Source organism: Heliangelus exortis, chromosome 1 (genome assembly GCF_036169615.1).
Source record: "Heliangelus exortis chromosome 1, bHelExo1.hap1, whole genome shotgun sequence".
NCBI lineage: Eukaryota > Metazoa > Chordata > Aves > Apodiformes > Trochilidae > Heliangelus > Heliangelus exortis.
Genome location: NC_092422.1, coordinates 163,182,210 through 163,205,776, shown reverse-complemented (window position 1 = coordinate 163,205,776; position 23,567 = coordinate 163,182,210). Strand labels below are relative to the sequence as shown.

Here is a 23,567-nt window from a genome sequence, read left to right as displayed (position 1 = left end):
GAGCTTCCTACACAGGTAGGTCAATGGAAACACTGTGAATAGCAGATACCCATCAGTGCTTGAGCAGGCAAGAATTTTTTATGGGAGGATCACTCTTTCAAGGTTTGATTCTTGAGGTTACTGAACAGAGCAGATTTACAACTCAGGCCAGCCTTAAGGTAGCATTTATTTTTAGGGAAGTGTAGCAACAACTAAGCAGTGTTCCTGGTTTGCCTTACCCACTGCTTGCTGTCACATTTGGCTGTATTGGTTAAAGTACTTATGAACTTGCTATTTATTATCTTTTCAAAGCACACCAATGATTTTGTTCTTGAACCTTTCAGTTATATCACACTGGTTTTCAACAGCATAAAATGTGGTGTTCTTTGGTTAGTAGAAGTCAGGTTGAGTGTTAATGGATGTTTGGTTAGCTACCTTGCAGACATGATGATGCAGTTTATTTCTGAATAAAGATGGAACTTAAGGAACTGTCTTAATATTCTTGGAATGAAAGTCAATTTGCTGTAAGCTATGACCCTACAGAAGGGGAAGGAGTGTATTTGGCAAGCCTCTGTTACTTCAGGCAGTAGAAGCAAACTAGGTCAGTAACTGCAGGTTGCTCACCTTGTTTTTCTTCAGAGCATGTAAAACTTTAAATGTATTCTTGTTGTCTGCATTTTTTCTGGAGGAGTTGCTTTTTGCTCTGATAGCCATAGGTTGTTTTACAGTCAGCCAACGTAGAAACTGCTGTTGGTTGTTCTTACAATGTGTGTGTTGTTTGAGGCTGTTCGTGGAGCCCAGCGTGGCATCCTGTGCACCTTATGCTGGTAGTGGTTGTACTGCCTGTTGATCTATCCAAGATTATGTGCATCTGGATTAAACAGGCAGTATGGGTTTTGTTGAATGGACTGTTCTCCATTGCTGGCAATGTTCTGCTGGCCCAAATTGAACATTAATTGTTTCATATGTTCAGTGTTGCAGTTTAAGGATGAACTGTTTCTCATTTCGAGCAGTTGCCTGTAGTTTGATGCTCTGCCATATAAACCTATACTTATATAATTTTATTGTGTCACTCTAGGAAAGGTTTCCTTTAATGTGTAAAAAGCCAAATAAACGCACGTGGACAGATGTATATACATCTGAAAAAAAAAAGTGATTAATGTAAATACTTTCAGTGATTCCTCCCTGGGATCCTGTAGTTTGTCAGCATTTATCAGTGTGACTTCTCTGGGCAGCAGTTCAACGTAGGGAATGCTTCTTCATGCTGTGAGTGTGAGTCACTGGTGTGAACAGTGCATGATGCACATGTTGGCTGTTGTGTGGCTGATCCAGTTCAGCAGCTTTAGAGCATTTTGGATGCTGTGGTAATGCAGTGCTGCACTTGGTATAAAGTGATTTCAGTAATTTTTTTCTTCCACTTTTGAATTTTAACTCTTCCCTATATGTAGATGTGCTTATTACCTATTAAAATGTGTCCATTTGAGATAATTGATTATGAGCTGGTGTCCCCTTTACTAACAGGAGCTACACTATGAACACCTTTATTTTCAAATGTATGTAACTCAAAGGAGACAGTGTCTTATAGTCCCTGTTTATTTCCATAGGCAGCTGTATGGTCTTTTGACTTGAGGAGAAACTGGACACAAAGTATTGACTAGTGAAAGGGAAAAGATCAAAGAGCACATAAAACAGTGACTAAAGCTGCCTTTGAATGGATAAAAAACTTAATTACAAAAGCTTTGTATTCAGAACTGATTTTGTTAAAGAATTTCATAGGGTTTTTTCTACTTTTATAAGCTCAGTTTGTAATCAGGGACCAATAGTAATGTCTGTAAGTGATGTGTGCTGATTTTAAAGGCTGAAGCAGCTTGAGGCAATCTTTAAGAATTTACTTCACAATTGGTGTGACAGCTTTATTGAACTAATAGGCTGAATAAATAGGACTGAAGATGCTAACTCAGGTAAAATACAGTTTAACTTTCTAGAAACTGAATTTTCAAGAGTTTGCATGAATGACTTCATCATTTCAGTGATGGTCATGTTGCAAAACATCAGCAAAAGTATTTCCTATGCGTCTTGGAGATGGATCTGATTGACCAGACTTTGCTGTTATTTTAGTTACTCATAGGTTACACTTGAAAAATAAAAATATTTAAATTACAGCAATTTAGCAATTGTTTCACTAGCTTGGGTTTTAAAAAAAATATCCTCACCAACTTTTCAGGTGTTTTCACTTATGGAGCAATGGGGTTTTTTTGATGGAAGCCTGCTTTTAGTCTGCCAAAGTTGATGTTTAAAAGTATGGTGTCAGCTGCAGGTCTCTAGGATATGGAAGATGTGTTTTTATAGATCTGCACAAGTCACTGCAAAAATAGAAGATGTAAGCTTTATTAGTGGAAGGAGGGGTGACATTGCCACCTGGAATTTCACCAACCAGGTGGCAAACTCAGTCGCTATTGATCAAAAGCAGACTTTCAGGATTGCTTCTCTGAAGACTTGACATATTTTTTAAAGGATACTGTTAATCAGTTTGATATAAAAACACTTCCATAATTGTTCATGTGCTTGTTTATTTCCCTGTAATTCTCTTTACAGTACTTCTGTTGGAGCACACACCACTACAGGTGTGAGGTGGTGTGTCTAGGTTCTGCTCTTGCACCTTTGTATACTGCAGTCTGTTGACTGAAATGCACAGGGAGTTTATCTGGTCTGCTGTGAACAGTTATGCCTTGGAATAGTGATTGTTTCTGTTCCAGGGGATTTGTGCATGTGTCACTTGAAAAACAATTTACTGAACATCAAGGTTAGAAGAGTGCAACAATGCTGTGAGTAGCTGCTGACTGACAGTGGTGTGTATTTGCAAAGAAGCTGGTGATGTGTCAGTAAGACATTGTGAAGGGAAAACATGATTTAAGAGTGAAATAAAGTTCTAGAGAAAACTGATATTTTTTGATCAATTAGGGAAAAAATATTTAAGCTTTTAGGGATGCGGTCAGGGATGGCCTGGTGTATTTTGAGTCTGGAAGCTCTTCCTGGTAATAATCTGTCTCTTGTCAAAAGCTTATTTACAAGTTTATCAAGAATTTATCTATTGAAGGAAAAGATCTTTATCAATGTCCAAAAGTATTTTAATAAGATTGCAGTATTAATTTAACATGATTGAAGCAGTAATGATAACCACATTAAATTGTGGATATGGCTCCCTAAACCCTTCCCCTCAGGAGTTTAGTAGCTATAGAGACAGTTGTGGAATTGAAAGATTCCAGGACTGTTCCATTTTCCTAAAATAAAGGGCAGTGGCAGATTAGGTCCTGAGCTTTGGCTGCTTCTGGCAAAGGATTTGCTGTCAGAGCTGCTCATTTCAGCAGGAGTAGGTGAACCTGTTGAAGAAATTGTTCCATTACATCTTTATTTCTATGTCTCTTAAGGACTTTTTTCATCTTCCATTACATACCAGCCATTATCTCCATTAACAGTTCTTTTGACATTATCTGAATGCAGTATCTTGTAGAAATGTACCAAATATGGTGTGGTTATTTTTAAGATACCTGCTTATCTCTGTAAAATACTTTGCAAAATGAGTAAATATCAGTCTTCCTGAATTTGTGGCAATGAGATGATCATAATGCATCCATCTCAGATGTCTGCAGTGTAATCTGGGAATTTGGCCTGAGTATCAAATTAGCTTGAAGTTTTCTGTATTAACAAAACTGAGCTAATTGTATGTGATATTTCAGTGCAAAGCTTCCATGCTTTCACTAAGTGTTTTGCCTTTGCTTTTTTTATGGAACAGGTTATAGTTGAGGAAGGCATGGATAGTGGTATGTGAGATTATTTCAAGAATTGTATATTCCTGACTGTTAATGTAAGTGCTGTGCCTGAAGCACAGCTACTGTTTTGAGTTCATGTGGGTAAGATATGAAAATGGCCACTGAAAGGGAACCTCCTAAGTTTGCTTAATGTGGTGACAGTCCCTTAATACCAGATGTTTTGACTTTTTACTCTGGTTAATATGGTATTGTCACACTTAGTGCTTGAACCCCAGGGCTTGCTTTATATATTAGATATATATTTATATCTATATATATATTATATAGATTATGTATTATATATATAATCTATTATATCTATATATTATATCTATAAATTATATCTATATATTATATAGATCTCTATATATTATATATTATATTATATATATATAAGATATATATAATATTTATATATTAGATCTCTGTCCACGTCCTTCTCCTTGTCTGCTGCCTTCTGCTGCTTTTGTTGAGTGGGTTGTTTTTTTTTTTTTTAAATGATAGCTAGCTTTTGCCACTGTTAATTCTTGGACCTGGGAAAGAAGAGTAGCAGCAGTGAGGTACATACAACAAATTTTGGGATGGAAGATGCATTTTGGTCCTACTGTATAGACCCATGTCTGCTAGCTATCCAAGTGTGAAGGCCATTGATCTGGGGCCCTTTAAGTCTAGATGGAATTACTGGCTTAGAGTGTTCTGAGTCTGAGTCTAGTTGTCCAGACCAGCTCCTTCCAACAGCTGCATCCAGCACTTAAATTTGAGCTGCTGGAACATTGTCAGTGGAGAAAATGGGTGAGTACAGGTAGAACAATGATTATTGACTGCTACAGTCCTGTGGTGGACAGGAATGGCTTTGGAATGAGGGAGAGAACATTTAAGGCAGGAAGTATGAAGGGTGTGGAGAACTCTGTGTTTGAGAGCCTTTGTGGCAGGAAGAATAGAAAACTTGATGCTTTGAGAGAGAAGGGAAGGCTGATTTTCAGAGGAACACAGAACATGTGGATTTGGATTTACTGTGGAGGTGCTTCTGAGCTGTGTTTGACTGTTCCTTTTTTTTTTTTTTTTTATACCATACATACTTGCTCTGACCAGAAGTGGGATTGATAAAATGACTTGTGCAGGATGACAAGTTTGACTGTGCATTCAGTAGTTAATTCAGTATCATCCAAGGTGCTAAATGACATTAAAAATTTATGAGGTAGTACAAAATGTGTATAGGTCAACAAGTAAAATGAATACAAGAGAACATTACCTTGCTAACAGCACTTTGGAATTGAGCTACACATCCTCAGATCTCCACTGCTACAGCAAGGCAGAAATTTATCTTTTCCCCAGCAGTACCAGAGATGGTAGTAAATATGTGGGGGTGTCATTCTTAGAAAATACTGTGCAGAGATCCTAAACTAACTTCCGTGCCTCTATGCTGAGTACCATAGCCTCAAGCCTTCTGAATAGTGATAGATTTTTGGGTTTTTCTTAAATGTGAAACTTGCTCTTAATTCAGAATAATTGTCCAAATGTTACGAAATGAAACAAAACCATTTCTGTTTCCCCATTATAATCGCTGAGGCCTGAAAGTACTTTGCAGATAGTTTCTTTCCCATAATCTACAATTAGAATATGATGTATTGAACTTATTAATTTTACTAGAACTGCATACTGATGTTTGTTAATCAGTGTTCAGTTCTGTACCATGATCTGACAACTCCATTATTACATGGTACAAGCAAATACATGAAGTTGGAAGTTTTCTTCCTAGTCTCTTGAGCTTGCTTTTTTTTTATAAAGTGCTCTGAAGAGCTGTTTTCAGGGAGAGGGGAAAAATACTTACCTTGTGTATCAAACTAACTTATGGCTGAAATGTTTTAAAAGTTTGATAATTCCTAATTGTTTCAAATTATTGAAAATTTTAGTGCAAATGTAATATATGACAACTTTACAAATATTACTGGGTTTTTTCCTAAGCATGGAAATGCAGCCCATCTTTGGGCAGCATTCTCCCTTTGCAATTATTAAAGAGTTAAACTACACGAATATTTTTAGTTGGAAGTTGATTTATTTTTAATTATGTTAGTCTGTTTTGCAAATAATTCCATCAACTGCTTGCAGAGCTCTTTAGCATGCTTCTGATGTTTCAACAAGGCTGTGACCACAGGGTCCTAAGTCATTGCAGTCTCGTAAACCTGACATACTAGTGAATAGTGGGATTTGAAAATATAAAATACACTTTCTTGATCTTAGTCTTGGTTTTATAACAAGTTAGTTTGATTTTTTTTTTTCCTCTGGGCTTTCAGTTTGGCTTCAGTTCTACAAAATTAGTATTTACTAACCCTGTAGATGTAATTTTAGTCTCAGTTAGCTTTGCTAGAAACAACTTCAATGAAAAGCAGATGCATACAGTATTAGAGTTCAAAAAAAACTAGAAAAAAAACTAGAAAAAACTAGAGCTTATATGGAGGCATTATATTCTAATGTCTTAATATAATCAGTTTGTGTGTGGCTGTAAGGCATTCCTTTTTCTTAAGTCTTTCATACATTGCTTTCCACATATTTCAGTTTTATAATTCTGAGTTAAAGGATTCTCATGAAGGTATCATTACACAGGCTTTCTTTGACTTACATGCTGGAAGTTGGGCCCTGACTTTCAAAAACAGCAACAAAATTTAAGCTTCTGAAAAGAGTTTACTAAAAAGTAACAACTTGTATGTCTTTCCACTCATCAAAATCTAAACGGGATTGTTTTGATACAAAGGGCTGAGTTAAAATTCTCACACTTCACTGCTCATCAAAGTTTGCACTGAGAACACACATATAAAACCTCCTGAAAATCCTGCTTTCTCACTTTGACTGAAGCTGATTTTGTTGGTGATGTGTGTAATACGAAGTGTGTTTTGGAGTAGGAGAAACACTGAGATACTGTTGAGACTCAAGGTGTAGGATTTCCTTGGTAGGAAATTTGGAGCAGTTGCAAAACAACTAGTGGTCCAAGAGCAAGTCAGAATGCTGTTTGTTATCCCTTCAAGATGAAAGAGAAAAACAATACTGGGTTTATAGAGCTAAAGCTGTGTTTCTCTTACTTCTGCTGGTGGGCTACACTTCCAGTTCACTGTTCCTGCATTTTCAGTAGATAGTCCTTGCTGCTGCTGTCTCTTTCTTGCCTCAAGCCATTGCTTCTTCCCCTAGGTGGCTGTTGCTCACAGCTCCTTATCCTTGCCCTCGTATCTGTCAGGGCCAGTGCAGAACCAAAACTTGGTAGAACTTCAGCTTTATGTCCCATCTCACCTCTGGTGCTGATGTCTCATTAGTAAGCATCTTTTCTTGATTGGATAGTAATGCCATGGATGTCACCACACAGAATTAGGGAGAATAACTGGCAAGATCAGCCCACAGAAGCTTGCAATGCAAGGGAGCTGTATGTTTCAGAGTGGCTGCTGTGTATGTAGGTTAACTACTGCTTTTTGATGGAATGTGGTAGGATACCACATTGTAACACTTTGTAACACGTTGAACCTTTGTAACACTTTTTCAGAATTTGATGTGTTTGTTGTTAAAGTAATATATTTGAGGGAGTTGAATTAGATTAAAGATTTGGCAATTTTAAATATTTAAAAATTAATTACCCAAATCTGAGATGCTTTATCTGAAGACTGGTGTTTCAAGATAGGGAAAAGCTAGATAAGAAAGTCTGAAGTGAGAAGTGGAAACGATAGTAGGAGAAAGAGGAAGTTCTTGGAGTTCTTATGGAGGTTGTTCACAGGTGAATGTAACGAAATATTGACAATATGAGGCTCTGTTTTTGCATAAGTTCCCTTTTGGAGCAGAACATTAACAATGCAGAGATGCTGAAAGTTGATGATAGGGCTTGGGAGACAGTGAAGGATGCTCTATTTCTTAGCTATGAACTAGACTTTATTGGGACATCTGTGGTTTTGATATTTTGAAAAAATGGGATCATTTGACAAGTGAATACAAGGTTGCTGTGATCCTCAAAACAGTTGGAATCATCCTCAAAAGCAGCTCGGAGACAACAGAGGAAATGTTACTTTATTCTGTATCTGTGGTGATGCTTGCAGTCTGTGTGAAGGAGGGTGTGTGATGTCACTTTTTACTTTACAGTTTGCATTCTATTAAGGAAGGTAAACTGAGGTATAGAATGAGTCTGAGTGGATATCAGATTGAACCCAAATGTTGTGTAGAATAAAAACTCAGTAATGAAGATGGTTGCTTTCTTGTCTAAACTAAGCAGGCACTGATGCTCAAGCACATAAACTGGTGGCTCTGGCTAGATAATGTTTGTTATAAGTCTTGACATTAAGTGAGAAGTACAAGGGACTCTGGTTTAGAGACTGAAGCAGAATGGTTGTGCAAAAACTGTTCCCACCACTAGATAAAAACCCCATGTACTAACCAGTATTTTGTTTAGTAGATTCCTGGAGACGGATTATCAACCCAACCAATTGAAGGTGCTCAGATTTTAAAATTCTGTGTTATGTGGTTCCCAAAACCAGCTTTAAGTTTCTGACTTGAATTAAAAATACTAAAAACAAAATTGGAGATTTTATGGAAGGATGCAGATTTAATATGTTTCTTCTGTTTATACAGCCTTGGCCCTTTGGTGAGTAAAGTGAAGGAGTATCAAGTGGAGACCATTGTAGATACCCTGTGTACAAACATGCTTTCAGATAAAGAGCAGTTACGTGACATTTCAAGCATTGGCCTTAAAACTGTGATTGGAGAACTCCCCCCAGCTTCCAGTGGTAAGGCATTTTGTCAAGACTACTACAGTTTCATTGTCTCAGTACTGGTTAAAAAATGCAAAAGCTGGAGATTCAGTTAATTCGTCCAGTTCAGAGGATTCAGTTCATTTAACATTGGAACTAATTTCTGTCAGAGGAAAAATATATGGAGCAAATGTCCTTTTAGTTTTGTCTTCCATGACTGTATCTCCAGATTTTACTAGTTGAAAAACTTTTTTTATAAAGAATTGCATTAATGTGAAAAACAAACTTACAGTATATGAACTTCGATGTAACAAATTGAGTCTAAAAGCTCCAATTTTAATAATTACCTTGTGGAGCATTTCTAGCCTTTAAAATAGCTAAATCTCATCTTAGTTTTTGATGGATAGTATACTTTAAAATTTGTTGTAAATCAGATATTTAGTGATCTGATTTCTTGTCTCAGTTTATGGTAAGTGTTTTAGAAATTACCTTCTGTTTCTAACAATTGCCTGTTAAATTACTGAAATGCTTACCTGCAGTTTTTCCCCAAAAGAGATATTAATCATGAACAGCTCATCAGTTAATGGCATTACTTTTGTGTTGTAGTGATTTTCAGTTACCATAGTGGAGAATATGAATGACAATAGAGAGGTGATTAAAAAGGATTGGGAAATGCAGTTTTTAGAGACTAAGGTTTCTTAAAGAAAAAAAAAAGTTCTGATTTTGACATCCTTTGTTGAAGGTGCACATGTAAGTCTTGTTTTTATCAAGCAGAAGCGAGACACATGAACTGTAAATAACTAATTCTAAGAAAATTAGTTTTTTATGCTTTTATTCTTATTTTATTCTTTTGTTTGTTTGCCTACTTAAAAAGAAAGGAGTTTTTGAGGTGGAGGTTGAGCTCAAACAAAAATAGCAAAATCTTTCAATACTGTTAGTATTCCTAGTACAAAAGGAATCTAGGTGTTTTTTTCTTGCTCTCAATCCAAACACAGATTGTTGTATTTTTTCTTAGTCTCTATGGTAACACATCTAACTGGCCAATTGTTATGTTCATTTTATTCAGGAAATTGGTTTCTGTCATATAGATGAGAGTAAGCCATAAATACTTATAAACTATACTTAATATAGGTTAGAATGGTATTAAATTCTCAAAGTGTGATAAAAAAAGCCATTGTACAACTGAAGGTGAGCACTAGCAATTGTATTACCATGAGTTTCTTCATTTCTCAAAATTGCTCTGAGCAGTGGTAGACAGTTGGGGAAAAAAGGGGAACTACTGTGGTAAAGACATTTTCACTTGAATTTTAAAATACTTCAGGTATTCAGTTTTTCCACTTTCTCTAATGTTTCAACAGCATTTCAGTTATTTATTATGTAAGTAGCTTATTGTGCAAAAATAATATAGCAGTTACTTAGAGGTGGCTGTATATGCTTCTCTGCTTCCCTTTGCCTGTTAATTATTCCTTTATTTTTACCTATAGTCCTTTCATTTATTGCTCTAGACTTGTCTTGGCTTCCACATTCCACTGCTTGCCCAGCCTGAAGCAGTGTCCTTTCTGTTTTATATCCCTTATGGGACAATTAGGAAGCCCTCCTGAGTATGTTTCTACAGAGACTTTCTAGTGAAGATCACTCTTTACAGTAGCAAACACACTGTCTCTTAAAGCTTCTTTTCTTGGGTGAGAAAAACATTTTAACATTGAGATCGGGTTGCTTTCCATAGTCACAAACATGATCTTGTGTTAAAAACTGTGTTTTAATTATGGAAATGCTGAGGTTTTTGGGTTTTTTTTTTGACTTTCAGGGTCTGCATTAGCAGCTAATGTTTGTAAAAAGATCACGGGCCGTCTCACCAGTGCTATAGCCAAGCAGGAGGATGTGTCTGTGCAACTGGAGGCACTGGATATCATGGCTGATATGCTGAGCAGGTAAACATCACTCTTCCAAAATGCTGGTGAATTATGATCAATACTTGTTAAAACTTGAACTTTAACTTTCAAAATGCTAAAATTAAATTTTTAAGTTCTGTCAAATAGTTTGGTAAGATATTAAGTACAGGCTAAACTTCGTTCAGGGGAAAAAAAGTTCATGTATTGAAGATAAGTTGATTGATAGATCGATTACTTTATTACTTAATCTCTTGAGAGCTGTTGTTTTAAGCTTATTTTAATGTTTATTGCTTTGAGGATATAAAACTAATTTCCTGTTTTTAAAAGTTGAAAAAGCTTAATTTTAAAGACTTAATTGGAATCTTTTGTGATGTTTTGGGAATATTTAAAGGTCTTATTGTACAGTATATGAACAAACTTACCTAGATTCAATTGGTTTGAGTCTGTGTTTTGTCTGTTTTAAGGCAAGGAGGACTACTTGTTAACTTCCATCCTTCAATTCTGACCTGTCTGCTCCCCCAGCTGACTAGCCCCAGACTTGCTGTGAGGAAAAGAACCATCATTGCTCTTGGTCACCTGGTTATGAGTTGTGGCAATATGGTTTTTGTTGACCTCATTGAACATCTATTGACAGAGCTGTCAAAAAACGATTCCATGTCAACAACTAGGACCTATATACAGTGTATTGCTGCTATCAGTAGGCAAGCAGGTCATAGAATAGGTAAGAAAAATACATAAGTTCTCTGCAACTTCAAGACTTCTTAGATTAATTACTTTGCTAATTTTTTTTTTCTCTTACCAGGTGAATATCTTGAGAAAATAATTCCTTTGGTTGTAAAGTTTTGTAATGTAGATGATGATGAATTGCGAGAGTATTGCATTCAAGCCTTTGAATCCTTTGTTAGGAGGTAGGTTTTTGTCAGGTACCTCTTTCAGGCTTGCTTAAGATCTAATAGTGTACCATCTGGTTGCAGTCTGTCAAGAGACAGTCTCTTGGGTACAAAATATTTTTGCAAGCTGGAACTGTTCCTATAATTCTATCTTGTAATTTAGCTGTTAAGCCATGTGTTGTGTCTGTACTTCAGAAACTTTCTACTGTGCCAATACTACTTTTGCAGACAGGAGGGGGGAAATATTGTAATAGTATTTGTTGTCCAAGAGTTGGGACAAAAAAGTAGATGTCCAAAGGCCTGTTGTGGTTTTCTCCAACTTTCCTGTTGAGCATTGCCCTTTTTACCTTCCTTGCTGAACTTCTGTAATTTAGATGGATACATCAATGGTACAAAGTTTGGTTAATGTCTCCAAAGTACAGGGTGTGGCATGAAGTCTTTACAGAGTTCTTCTAATTCTTCAAAGTAATTTCTCATTGATTTTATTTTTGTATTATGCAGATGTCCTAAAGAAGTTTATCCTCATGTATCCACAATTATAAACATTTGTCTTAAATATCTTACCTATGATCCTAATTACAATTATGATGATGAAGATGAAGATGAAAACGCTATGGATGCTGATGGTGGTGATGATGATGATCAAGGTATGTTCTCCTTTTTGGTTTGGGGCAGGGGAAGAACTTTCACCTGAGGAAATTTTTATGGGTGTGATTGCTACTGAGTACCAGCATTTCAATGACTTGTGTACTGTTATACTCAATTCTTGTATTGTTTTAAAATATACCTTGTGTACTCACTTCTTGGAATGAAAGTATAGGATGTTGTTGCTGCAGATAAATAATTCCAAGTGTGTACAAGACAAATATTATTTTTAAATATGTGAAAGGTATAAAAAGGCAGAAGCAGCATGTAGGATGAGATAAGTAAAGCGAGAAGAACATCAGTTAGCAAATTGAAGATAAGTATTCTGCATGGGAAGGGCTTCTCAACTAATTTTTACCTAATGCATAAAATCAGAGTAGATTGAAAATTGCAAAATACTCAGTATATTTTTGTAGGATAAAAAATCTTTTAGAATATTTTTGTTAAAATTTTGGTGGGAAGAGTATGGTTTGATTAATCCTAGAAAGAAACAAATAGAATAATTTGTTGAATTTGATCATCTAGTAATTGTTGTTGCCTTGTTGCTTATGTCATGAATAAAGGGGAATATTAAATCAGTAGTCAGGATGTAAATGTGATGGGAACTGCCTTGCCCTGTTTGCAGTTTAAGATAATACATGTGTAAGAGTAGTGTGAAAAAATTGGCAGAGAAAATAATTAACCTGTGGGCAGTCTATTTCCTCTTTATAGGGATATCTCTCCCTTACAGCTCACAAGAGTCGTTTCCATAGGCTGGCGGTTCCAACCTTTTCCCCAAATGCAGCCTTCTTTTATCTATGATTTTAATATGCTTCTGAGACTATTTCTTTGGTTTGCCTTATACAGAGAACTCAAGTGTGTTCGTATTTGTTTTAAGAAAAAACTTGCTGCTTTGATTGTCTAGACTTGAACGTATGCATAATTTATTTTTTCCAGGGAGCGATGATGAATACAGTGATGATGATGACATGAGCTGGAAAGTGAGGCGTGCAGCTGCTAAGTGTCTGGATGCTGTGGTTAGCACACGACATGAAATGCTTCCAGAATTCTACAAAACTGTATCTCCTGCTTTAATAGCCCGATTCAAAGAACGTGAAGAGAATGTTAAAGCAGATGTTTTTCATGCATATCTTTCTCTTTTAAAACAAACTCGACCGGTGCAAAGTTGGCTTTGTGATCCTGATGCAATGGAACAAGGAGAGACACCTTTGACGATGCTTCAGAGTCAGGTTATTTGTCAACACTTTTGTTACCTTTGAGAAGATACATTGGAACTGTTCCCTGTTCACAAGGGAACAGTTCCCTGTCCCTGTTCTTGAAATATGCCACATCACACTTCCTTCATACACAGATTTACAGTTAATTTCTTTATTATGAGCATAGAAAGCAAGTCAGTTAAGCTGGCCTGGACTGTACAACAGTCTTAGAAACTGGCATCTCCAAATCATGCAAATGTAGTTACCTGACTTAATTTGTTTACCATCACCTGTGAAAACTGCATGTCCTTTGGAGTTTAGCCAAATTACCAAAGCAAAATAGTTATATTGTGCACTCTGTATGGCAGAGGTAAGCTCTAATGATGAAAGTAAAACTTGATTTCCTACAGCATACTTTGTTTGCAGATTAGAAAAGGATAGTGCTGAGAATATTTGGGTGACTTTTCAGTTGTTGGTCTCTGCAGTAATGCAAACAAATCTAGTTTTGCTTTGTTTCATCTCACCTTTGAAGTTAAATTACTAGTAGCAGTTTTATAAACACTGGGAAATGAAAATTCACAAACTTTTCCAGTTCTGTAGAAAAATCAGAAATGGAGGGGGACACTCACCTCTTTCTTTATATTCCCCCAGTGATCAAAGGTGAAAGAAATGTCAGCTACTGAAACAATTAACAAATGTGTGATGATTACAGGTTCCCAACATAGTTAAAGCCTTGCACAAACAGATGAAGGAGAAAAGTGTGAAGACTCGTCAGTGTTGCTTTAACATGCTGACTGAGCTGGTAAATGTATTACCTGGAGCTCTAACACAACATGTTCCTGTTCTGGTACCAGGTATGAAAAGCATATTAATAACTTGAAGATTTACTAATAAATTGTATGTGAAGTTTCTTAATCTTTAAGTCTTGACTGTGCTTTTTGCAAAAGCTCTGTAGTGTTGCTTCTATTTAAAGAAACTGGCAAAATAATCAGCTACTGTGTGCATTCATATAAATATTTTAGAGATGCTTTCATTAGTCTTTAAAAGAAGGTTTACCTCTAAGATTGTAATTTTTTTTTTCTTCTATAACTAAAAAAAAAGTTAATTTGCTTCTTAATTGCAAGATCAAATTGCCTCCTTCCTTTTCTTAGCAGCAAAATGCTTGTCCATATTTTAGCTTTTGGGATCTAAAATGTTGAATCTTGAAATAACAAGGAAAAGTAAGTTTGGAAAATATTATTTAGAAAATACATCACAAACCATCAAATGATCCATGTCCTCTGTTTAGAGGAAGCTTTAGAAGTAATTGATTGAATAAAATGGTTAAATTGATTGAAATAAATGCTGAAAAGTGCTTGGAAATGTTCAAGAAAGGCTGGGAGCAGGAAATCATAATGGAGTATGGTTGCCTTCAGTAGCTTTGAAATGTTCTGAGAGAATATAAGTACCTAACCTAAAAATACATTTTTCGCTTTTCTTCCAGGAATAATTTTTTCACTGAATGACAAATCAAGTTCTTCTAATCTGAAGATAGATGCTTTGTCCTGTTTGTACGTGATCCTCTGCAATCATTCCCCCCAGGTCTTTCATCCTCATGTTCAAGCATTGGTACCTCCAGTTGTAGCTTGTGTTGGAGACCCGTTTTACAAGATAACATCAGAGGCACTTTTGGTTACCCAACAACTTGTGAAAGTCATTCGTCCTTTAGACCAGCCTTCTTCCTTTGATGCTACTCCTTACATCAAAGATTTGTTTACTTGTACAATCAAGAGGTTAAAGGCTGCTGACATTGATCAGGAGGTGAAAGAAAGAGCAATATCTTGCATGGGTCAAATAATTTGTAGCCTTGGTGACAGCCTAGGCACAGACCTGCCCAGTACACTTCAGATCTTCCTAGAGAGGCTGAAGAATGAGATCACTCGGTTAACTACAGTGAAGGCCATGACATTGATTGCTGGTTCTCCTTTGAAAATAGATTTGAGACCAATCCTTGGGGAAGGAGTTCCTATTCTTGCTTCTTTTTTGAGAAAGAACCAGCGAGCTTTGAAACTGGGCACTCTTTCTGCTCTAGATATTTTAATTAAGAATTACAGCGATAGCTTGACAGCTGCCATGATTGATGCTGTCCTGGATGAGCTTCCACCTCTGATTAGTGAAAGTGATATGCATGTATCACAGATGGCCATCAGCTTTCTGACAACACTGGCTAAAGTATATCCTTCCTCCCTGTCAAAGATTAGTGGGTCCATTCTCAACGAACTCATTGGGCTGGTGAGATCGCCTCTGCTGCAGGGTGGAGCGCTTAGTGCCATGCTAGAATTTTTCCAAGCTTTGGTTGTGACTGGTACAAATAATTTAGGTTACATGGATTTACTCCGCATGTTGACGGGTCCAGTGTACTCACAGAGCACAGCACTTACTCACAAGCAGTCTTACTATTCCATTGCCAAATGTGTTGCTGCCCTTACTCGGGCCTGCCCTAAGGAAGGACCAGCTGTTGTAGGTCAGTTCATACAAGATGTCAAGAACTCCAGGTCCACGGATTCCATTCGGCTTTTGGCTTTGCTTTCTCTTGGGGAAGTTGGGCATCACATTGACTTAAGTGGACAAATTGAGCTGAAGTCAGTAATACTTGAAGCATTCTCTTCTCCCAGTGAAGAAGTCAAATCGGCGGCATCTTACGCATTAGGCAGTATTAGTGTGGGCAATCTTCCTGAGTATCTGCCATTTGTCTTGCAAGAAATAACCAGTCAGCCTAAGAGGCAATATCTTCTTCTTCATTCCTTGAAAGAAATAATTAGCTCTGCATCAGTGCTCGGTCTCAAACCATATGTTGAGAACATCTGGGCCCTTCTCCTGAAGCACTGCGAATGTGCAGAAGAGGGTACAAGGAATGTTGTTGCTGAATGCTTGGGCAAGCTGACATTAATAGACCCAGAGACTCTGCTTCCACGCCTCAAGGGATACTTGGCATCAGGTGAGTAGTAGTAGCTTGTGTATATCCTGGAGTAAATGGCCTGATTCTCTCTGTTAATAAATGGGTCTAATTTTGCAAATTGTTTCCTTAAGTGTTGCAGTACTCTTCAAGTTTTGCTTTTCTCTGGCCCCAGCAATGTGAAACATAGATGGCTCCATTTTTACTATAAGAAGTTGGTCATACACAGCGTTAATCAATTTTATATTCTGCTCTCAGACTGGTATTTCACTTAATGATGTTACGTTTAACTAAGGGTTCTAAACTTAAAATAAAAAAGGGAGCATGGGTGACAAAGAGCACTGCTTGACAAACCATTTGTAGCATATCAGCATTTTGGTGAAAATTACAGTATTCCTAATTTTCAGATAAGAATTCTGAAGTTTTTGTGGATTAGGAAGCATCATTGCGCATAATTCATTAATCAATTTCATATCAAGAATACTGATGTGTTTTCTTCCTGTGCTTTTGCTTTAAAGAAGAGAGTGGATTTGTTGGACTATGTAGTGAATAAAAATAATCTGTCGTAATTAGGTTCTATGCTTGAATTTTTCTGTGGCAGATAATGTTAAGTGTTTATTACAAATGTTGTACAATCTTTTTGTTTGTTTGAAATGTAACACAAAGGCATCTATCTATGGAGAAGACATACTGCCTTGCTGGTAATAAGCAACATTTCATGTTCTTGAGAGTATTAGAAGTTTAAACAGAATGAAATTGAACATAAAGTAAATTACATAGTTGTACTGTTTTCATGTTGCATTTTGTCACCTTTGTTTCATATTAGGGTCCTCATATGCTCGAAGTTCGGTGGTTACTGCTGTCAAGTTTACTATCTCTGATCATCCACAACCCATAGACCCACTCTTGAAGAACTGCATAGGTAAGATCTCTACTTTAGTGACAGCTTCTATGTTTTCAAGCAATAGAATTGCACTTAAAAATTGTGTTTTCAGAAAAAAAACATGTTGCAGATATGCAAGTTGGCTGCTAACAGTAAACGTTGTAACAGCTACAAAATGCTTCTGTGCTAGCCACCTTTTTTAATTCATTCTGCTTGTTTGAATTCTGAGCAGTAAAATTTGTGTGATAAAAATGTTATATATATTGAAGCTGTCATGGATGAAAAAATACAAGGAGCAAGGGCTTTTAGAATGATGGTACCCAGAAGCTGGTTTCCTTTCCCAGGCTCTTGCCAAATTATATGTTTTCTTAGTATGGTACTGCCATTACCCAGAAGGCTGGAAATACTTGACATTCAGTCATTGAAAGTGTGTATGCACCTGTGAATTATGAGTATAACCAAGTGGCAAATAGTGATTTTTAAGTCTGTAGAATTCTATGCTGCTTTGTGATCTCTAAGTTATTTGAAATTTGTGTATTTTTAAAGGGATAACGTAAACAAAACTTTCAGTATGATGAAAACCTTTGCACTGCTCTGTTTTTTTTTAAAAATCTTTGCCATTTGTATGACAAAGTACTGTAGACTTGTTTAATGAGCTAAGGTGAACATTTTGTAATGGCTTGATTAAAGTTTTAAAGTTCTGTAAATATTGTGTATACTGCTAAAACTAATAGGGGGGGCAAAGGTTAATCTTTGGTAACATACAGTTTTGTAGAGAGCAAGGTTTTTATTTATGGGGAAGTGGTGTCAATTCCTTATCTGTTATTTACATGGCTAAGCTTAAATTTTAATTTTTTAAATAACATGTTAAATAGTTAAATATGCTTCTGGGCTTTTCCCCCTGTTGTCCTTTTCACCTTTCACAAGCTTTTCACTGAGGCTGTCCTGACTTTATGATTATGGTTATGGATAATGAGTCCTGGACTTATTATCTAGTCAAAAAACTACTGGTATCTAAGAATTTAAAAGTCTCAGTCATCTTTAGTTTTGTTATCCAGATTTTTAAAAACTTTTCTTCCTGTGTAGAAGTAATTTTGTTTACATCCTTCTGTATTTCTTTGTTTACATCCTTTTGTATTTTTTGCTTTTTAATAAATTTACTCCTCTTGGAAGTTTATAATAAGACTTTAAAAACATTGGGGAAAACTCTTATCTGTTCCTTCAGGCATGTATTTTATCCAGACTGTGTTACAGAACTATAGATATGCTAGATTCAGAATGCCCAGAGAGTGTGGTGAGGTGGGGTGGGATAAGAGAGATGTTGCTACATTAATATATTCTGAGTGGGCTTATCTTCTGGCAGTTTAGGAATTCTTAATGTATACCAGTTCAGGGGTTAAAAAAAAAAAAAAATCAATAAATCGATAGTTTTCTTAAGAGGTGTTCTCTGCCTCTTGAACTGCAGAATATGAATTGGTTTTCTAATGCATATTCTGAGAGACTTTAATGGGGAAAAGGAAAGGTTGTGTTAAATACATTTTTCATTAATTTACATTCAATATATTAAAAAACCCCTGTAATATTATATGTAATAGTTGAAATGCTATATATCTCAGAGAATAGTTTCTGTATGACCATAATTAAATGAATTTATTTGTGTAATCATGCTAAAACAGCAGGTATTGATCTGTGTTGCATCAAAATAAGTCCTGCAGTGAATATGTCCTATTGAAAGGTAAAACTAAGCACAGATATTTTAAATGCAGCAAATTGAAAAGATCCTTATAGATTGACTTCTTTCTGTACATGATTGCAGGTGATTTTCTGAAAACATTGGAGGACCCAGATCTCAATGTCAGGAGAGTAGCCCTAGTGACATTTAACTCAGCTGCACACAATAAACCATCATTAATAAGGGACCTCTTAGATACTGTGCTTCCTCATCTGTACAATGAAACAAAAGTCAGAAAGGAGTTAATCAGAGAGGTATGTAAACTAAGAAAAACAGTCCAGATTTATGTGAGTAGATTTTCTGTTTTTCTAAGTTTATTAATTCTTAACTTTGTTTTTTATTTGTTGACAGGTGGAAATGGGACCATTTAAGCATACAGTTGATGATGGGTTGGACATAAGGAAAGCAGCTTTTGAGTGCATGTATACTCTTTTGGATAGCTGTTTGGATAGACTAGATATATTTGAATTCTTAAATCATGTTGAAGATGGCCTGAAGGATCACTATGATATTAAGGTTAGCTAGCATTTTTCTCTGCTTAAGCAGTGCCTTGGTAATGATATTTTAAGTACTTGCTATATTAAGTACTTACTATATTTGCCATTTTCATTAGAGTGTTGCTGTTAAAAAAATCTCTCCTTATTTGTGCTCAGCATAACTGATGAATTTTTCTCTCAACCTAGATGCTTACCTTTTTAATGTTGGTGAGATTGTCTACCCTTTGTCCAAGTGCAGTGCTGCAGAGGTTGGATAGGCTTGTTGAACCTTTGCGTGCCACATGTACAACCAAGGTATTTTAAATTTAAATCTTCATTATTTTGTGTTGTCTTTTAAAAATGTAAATTAACTGGAGTATGAAAAATACTGAAAATCTAGGTGTATTGCTCCAGCATTTTTTGAGTGATACTTCATAGACTGCAGTAGGGCAACATAAATATGTGGGCTCTCATATATGTCTTGAATTTCTTTAAACTGCAAATGGAAGAGTAGACCTGTGCTCTTAAAAATCCTGTTTCTTTGTCATTTCTTTTGGCCCTTTAAATATAGTTGCCACTTGGGCAACTTGTAACTCTCATTTCATTATAAATAGTGAAACTGGAATACTGAGAGATTTTCTGACTGCTGATGACTATGATGTTGCAAACAAACATTTGGGTGATGAAGGATGGAGGCACTGTAAAGCCATCCTTTTTTTGTTGGGATTTTTTTGTTTTGTGTTCCCCTTCTTCATTTATATTACATAGTTCTTAGTTCTTGGAAGTTAATCTCCTGTTCCTGCTCTTGTCTTGATCCACCAGGATGTTCTGACAGTCACTTAATGTCTGGTTTTCTTTGCCTTTACATTACTGTAATCTGTTGTGTTTCACATAGAGACATTTAACTGCTGCTCATAGTACTTTGTATCACTGAAACATAACACTGAAACATGAATGACAACAGAAAGTTAAGCACTTACTTTAATGAAGGGCAACTTTTGTAAAATTTCTGTTCTCTGGAAGCGGGAATTATTGTGATAATATTTTATTGTTGTTTACTGACCTTGCTAGCTTGAAGTTGGCTGCTTTAATTGTTTTGATTTGATAATTGACTTTTTCTCTTACAATATCCCAGGTTCAGTCTTATATGTAAACTGCTGGTAACAAGAATTTTTTTGTTTGCTTAGGGGGTTTTTTTGGGTGTTTTTTCTGTTTTTTTGCTTTTTTGTTTTTTTAAGAGCTTAGGTCATTTTAAAAGGTATGCAAAGTGGTAGTATGGAAGGAAGGTAGTCTTCATAAATATATATATTTTTAAGGAGGGCGTAGAGGGAGGGTTAAAGAAAAGTTTCAAGCATTTTTCCATTTTTTTTTTCCCCTAGGTAAAGGCAAACTCAGTAAAACAGGAGTTTGAGAAGCAAGATGAACTGAAACGATCTGCTATGAGGGCAGTAGCAGCGCTCCTAACCATTCCAGAAGCAGAGAAGAGTCCATTAATGAGTGAATTTCAGTCACAGATAAGCTCTAACCCTGAGCTGGCAGCCATTTTTGAAAGTATCCAAAAAGATTCATCATCCACTAACTTGGAATCAATGGACACTAGTTAGATGTTTTGTCCAAAATGGGGACCATTATGTTGAACCATATGATGCACTGAATTGACAGGTTATGAGTAAAAAAAACAGGAAAATATCTAATCTACACATTGTTCCATTTTTATTTACCTTTATGGAGACTGGCTTTTCCCATTGTTGCTTTTCTAGCATTTATTCCAGAGATGTATTTCCATAATCCAGAATTTGTTAACCACTCTTGTTTTAGTGGATTTGGCCACCTTTGGGAATTAAAATGACGATGCATGGTGTATGGAAATAGGTTCCAACATCCATTTGCCCTGTAATGTGTAGGATTAAAATGTCAAAATTTTGTGACCATGATTTTTTTTTTTCCCTTTTATTCATTCTTTCTACTTGTAAACAAAATAAGGGAGGGAGGTGGGAATCAAGAGTCCAGGTGCACCATGTTTTTTTATAACTTGTTATTATTTTTTATTTCAGCTTCATAAATTGGTTTGGCTGGCAGATTAATTCTCTGTAAGGTTTATTACATTAAAGACAGAGTTTGAGCACAGTTCAAAAAAAGCAGACATAAATGTCATTTTTAAAGGTGTGGGGATTAGAAATCAAATATCCCTGTTGTGCACACTAATTTTGCATGAGCAAGTTTTCAAATACATATTGTCTGTAAAACAGCATGTGCAGTTTATTGTAATGCAAGTTAAAATAAGTTCTACTGTATCAGTGCAGTTTCCAGGTATTTTGACATACAAAACATTCATACAGGAAGGGGTGAATGAAGCTTGGTTTTCTTAATCTGACTTTTCAATATGCCAGTAGTATGGCCCTGCAGATAATCTTACAGTAAATACAACAACTCCAGCAGTTGTCATGATTTTTCATACTCAAAGGCTGGATCCCCTGGAACTGAGGTGGAGAAAGCAGAAGATCAGAGGGAAATAGGACGAGATGGAGATCAAATAAGGAGAGAACAACAATAGCTGCTCAGTGGCTGCTGAACTCTGGATTCAACTTTGCTTTTGTTATAGAAGTATGAAAGGAGGTTTCTTCAGTGGATCTTATTCTTCATCCAACAGCTCTTGTTAAGTCACTAATGTACATTGTTACTAAGAAATGTATTGCCACACCATGATTTTGTGCCTATCAAAATGTTTTCTGGCACATGGAACCACCAGTACATGCATCACATCACAGTGCTGCAAGTGTCATACAGTATTCTGGGAAGATAGGAAATAGGGGATGGCCATAAAACTGGAGAGAGATAGAAAGCAAACAGGTAAAAGAAAAAAAAAATCTTCCATGAATGTGCTGGGGTAATCTAGAAGTGGAGGAGAAGGTTATAGCTGGCAGGACTGCAATGAACTGGATTTGGAAATTTAATGGCAAAAGATGGGGAACCACTGCCTCAAATTGAGACTTGTGATTACTTGGTTAATGCAATTGCTTAGTTGTCTTTTTTTTTTATTTTTCAGTCAAATATGAGTTTTATTTTTCTCTAGTTAAGTACTTTTTAGCTAGTTTGGTATTTTGGAAATCTGTTACATAGACATGTGGCATAAGCTGCTATGTGACTAAAAAAAACCATGTTTTTATGACCTCAAAGACAGTTTTCCTGTGAGCATTGGTATTTGGGAGCAAATTTTTCACCTTACACGCTTGCAGCTTGGGAAAAACAGGGGAGTTCTTGGTGCATTTTATTTTAATAAAAGGACCTGAAAGGATAGAACTATTAAGTTCATTCAGTAATAACAATTTTAATGCTGTAAAATTTTTTGAAATTGTAGTTTTATCTGTCTCCACAGTCTTCATACTTATGTAACAATTGTCTTCTAGAAGTAGAAATAAATGAAATGAAACGTACCAGCATATCTAAATGTCATGAAAAAGAATGAGATGACTCTAGAGAGAAACCATATGGTAGAAAAAGCTCTGGGAATTAGGTGCATTTTGTCTTGCTGTATAGCTCATCTACTTCAATTACAGCAATATAGAGGCCTCCTAATTAAAAATCTGTTAAGCTAATTAGTTGTCAAACCAATCTTAGAACTTTTGTATGAAAATTTCAGAAGGCATCAAAATGTTTTATAGACCTAAAGCTAGGTGTGAGAATGGTATGATAAACATGGAATGTGAGGCTAAATACTTGACAGTGGTAAGTAAAGAGAATGCTTGTATTTGTAGCTGAGAGATTGTGTGTTTAGGTACTCCCCTAACACTTGATGTGGGGGATGCAAAGAATCTTCACTTTGTTTTACAATACGTTGCAGTGGAATAAGCTTAAGGACAAAAGAGAAAGTTGAGCTGTATTACCCAGTGGGTGCTTTCTTGCAGGAGAGCAACGTTCACTTTGACCCTTGATTAAGCAGGAGGGAATGCAAGAATTTAGTCTTCCCTTAAATTACAGAAATTCTACGATTCCAGTTCTCTCCAAGTGGCTTTTATTTGGCAGGAGGACAGGCTCAAAAAGGTTGTAATGGCACCATAATTTAATAGTTTTACAAAATCTGACCAGGTTAGGTGTTCAAATGCCAGTATCATTGTCACTGGATGGCTTGATAAAGGCTTTTTTTTTTTTTTTTTTTTTTTTTTTTTTTTTCTTCTTTTTTTTCTTTTTGTTTGTTTTTTGGTTTTTTTGTTTTTGTTTTGTTTTCTTTTTTCCTTTTTCTCCTTTTCTTCCTCTTCCTCTCTTTTTCCTCTCTTTTTCCTCTCTTTTTCCTCTCTTTTTCCTCTCTTTTTCCTCTCTTTTTCCTCTCTTTTTCCTCTCTTTTTCCTCTCTTTTTCCTCTCTTTTTCCTCTCTTTTTCCTCTCTTTTTCCTCTCTCTCTTTGCTTTTTTC

The 23,567-nt window shown here is 36.0% G+C and overlaps 1 protein-coding gene across 2 annotated transcripts in view; it reads left to right on the top strand.

Annotated features, from left to right (window-relative positions):
* The window catches only part of CAND1 (cullin associated and neddylation dissociated 1), a 29,347-nt gene extending 7,945 nt beyond the window's left edge, over positions 1–21,402 (top strand). The window contains exons 3-15 of one of the 2 annotated variants that reach the window (XM_071733456.1): positions 8,391–8,545; positions 10,317–10,440; positions 10,866–11,122; positions 11,204–11,309; positions 11,793–11,938; positions 12,873–13,165; positions 13,845–13,986; positions 14,616–16,109; positions 16,894–16,989; positions 18,767–18,936; positions 19,034–19,198; positions 19,366–19,473; positions 20,538–21,402. In XM_071733456.1, the coding sequence (XP_071589557.1) occupies positions 8,391–8,545; positions 10,317–10,440; positions 10,866–11,122; positions 11,204–11,309; positions 11,793–11,938; positions 12,873–13,165; positions 13,845–13,986; positions 14,616–16,109; positions 16,894–16,989; positions 18,767–18,936; positions 19,034–19,198; positions 19,366–19,473; positions 20,538–20,762 (3,481 nt within the window). In that variant the 3' untranslated portion in view covers positions 20,763–21,402. The remainder of the gene's footprint in view (positions 1–8,390; positions 8,546–10,316; positions 10,441–10,865; positions 11,123–11,203; positions 11,310–11,792; positions 11,939–12,872; positions 13,166–13,844; positions 13,987–14,615; positions 16,110–16,893; positions 16,990–18,766; positions 18,937–19,033; positions 19,199–19,365; positions 19,474–20,537) is intronic. The other variant, XM_071733457.1, reaches the window with a different exon arrangement.
* Positions 21,403–23,567: the final 2,165 nt, after the last annotated feature.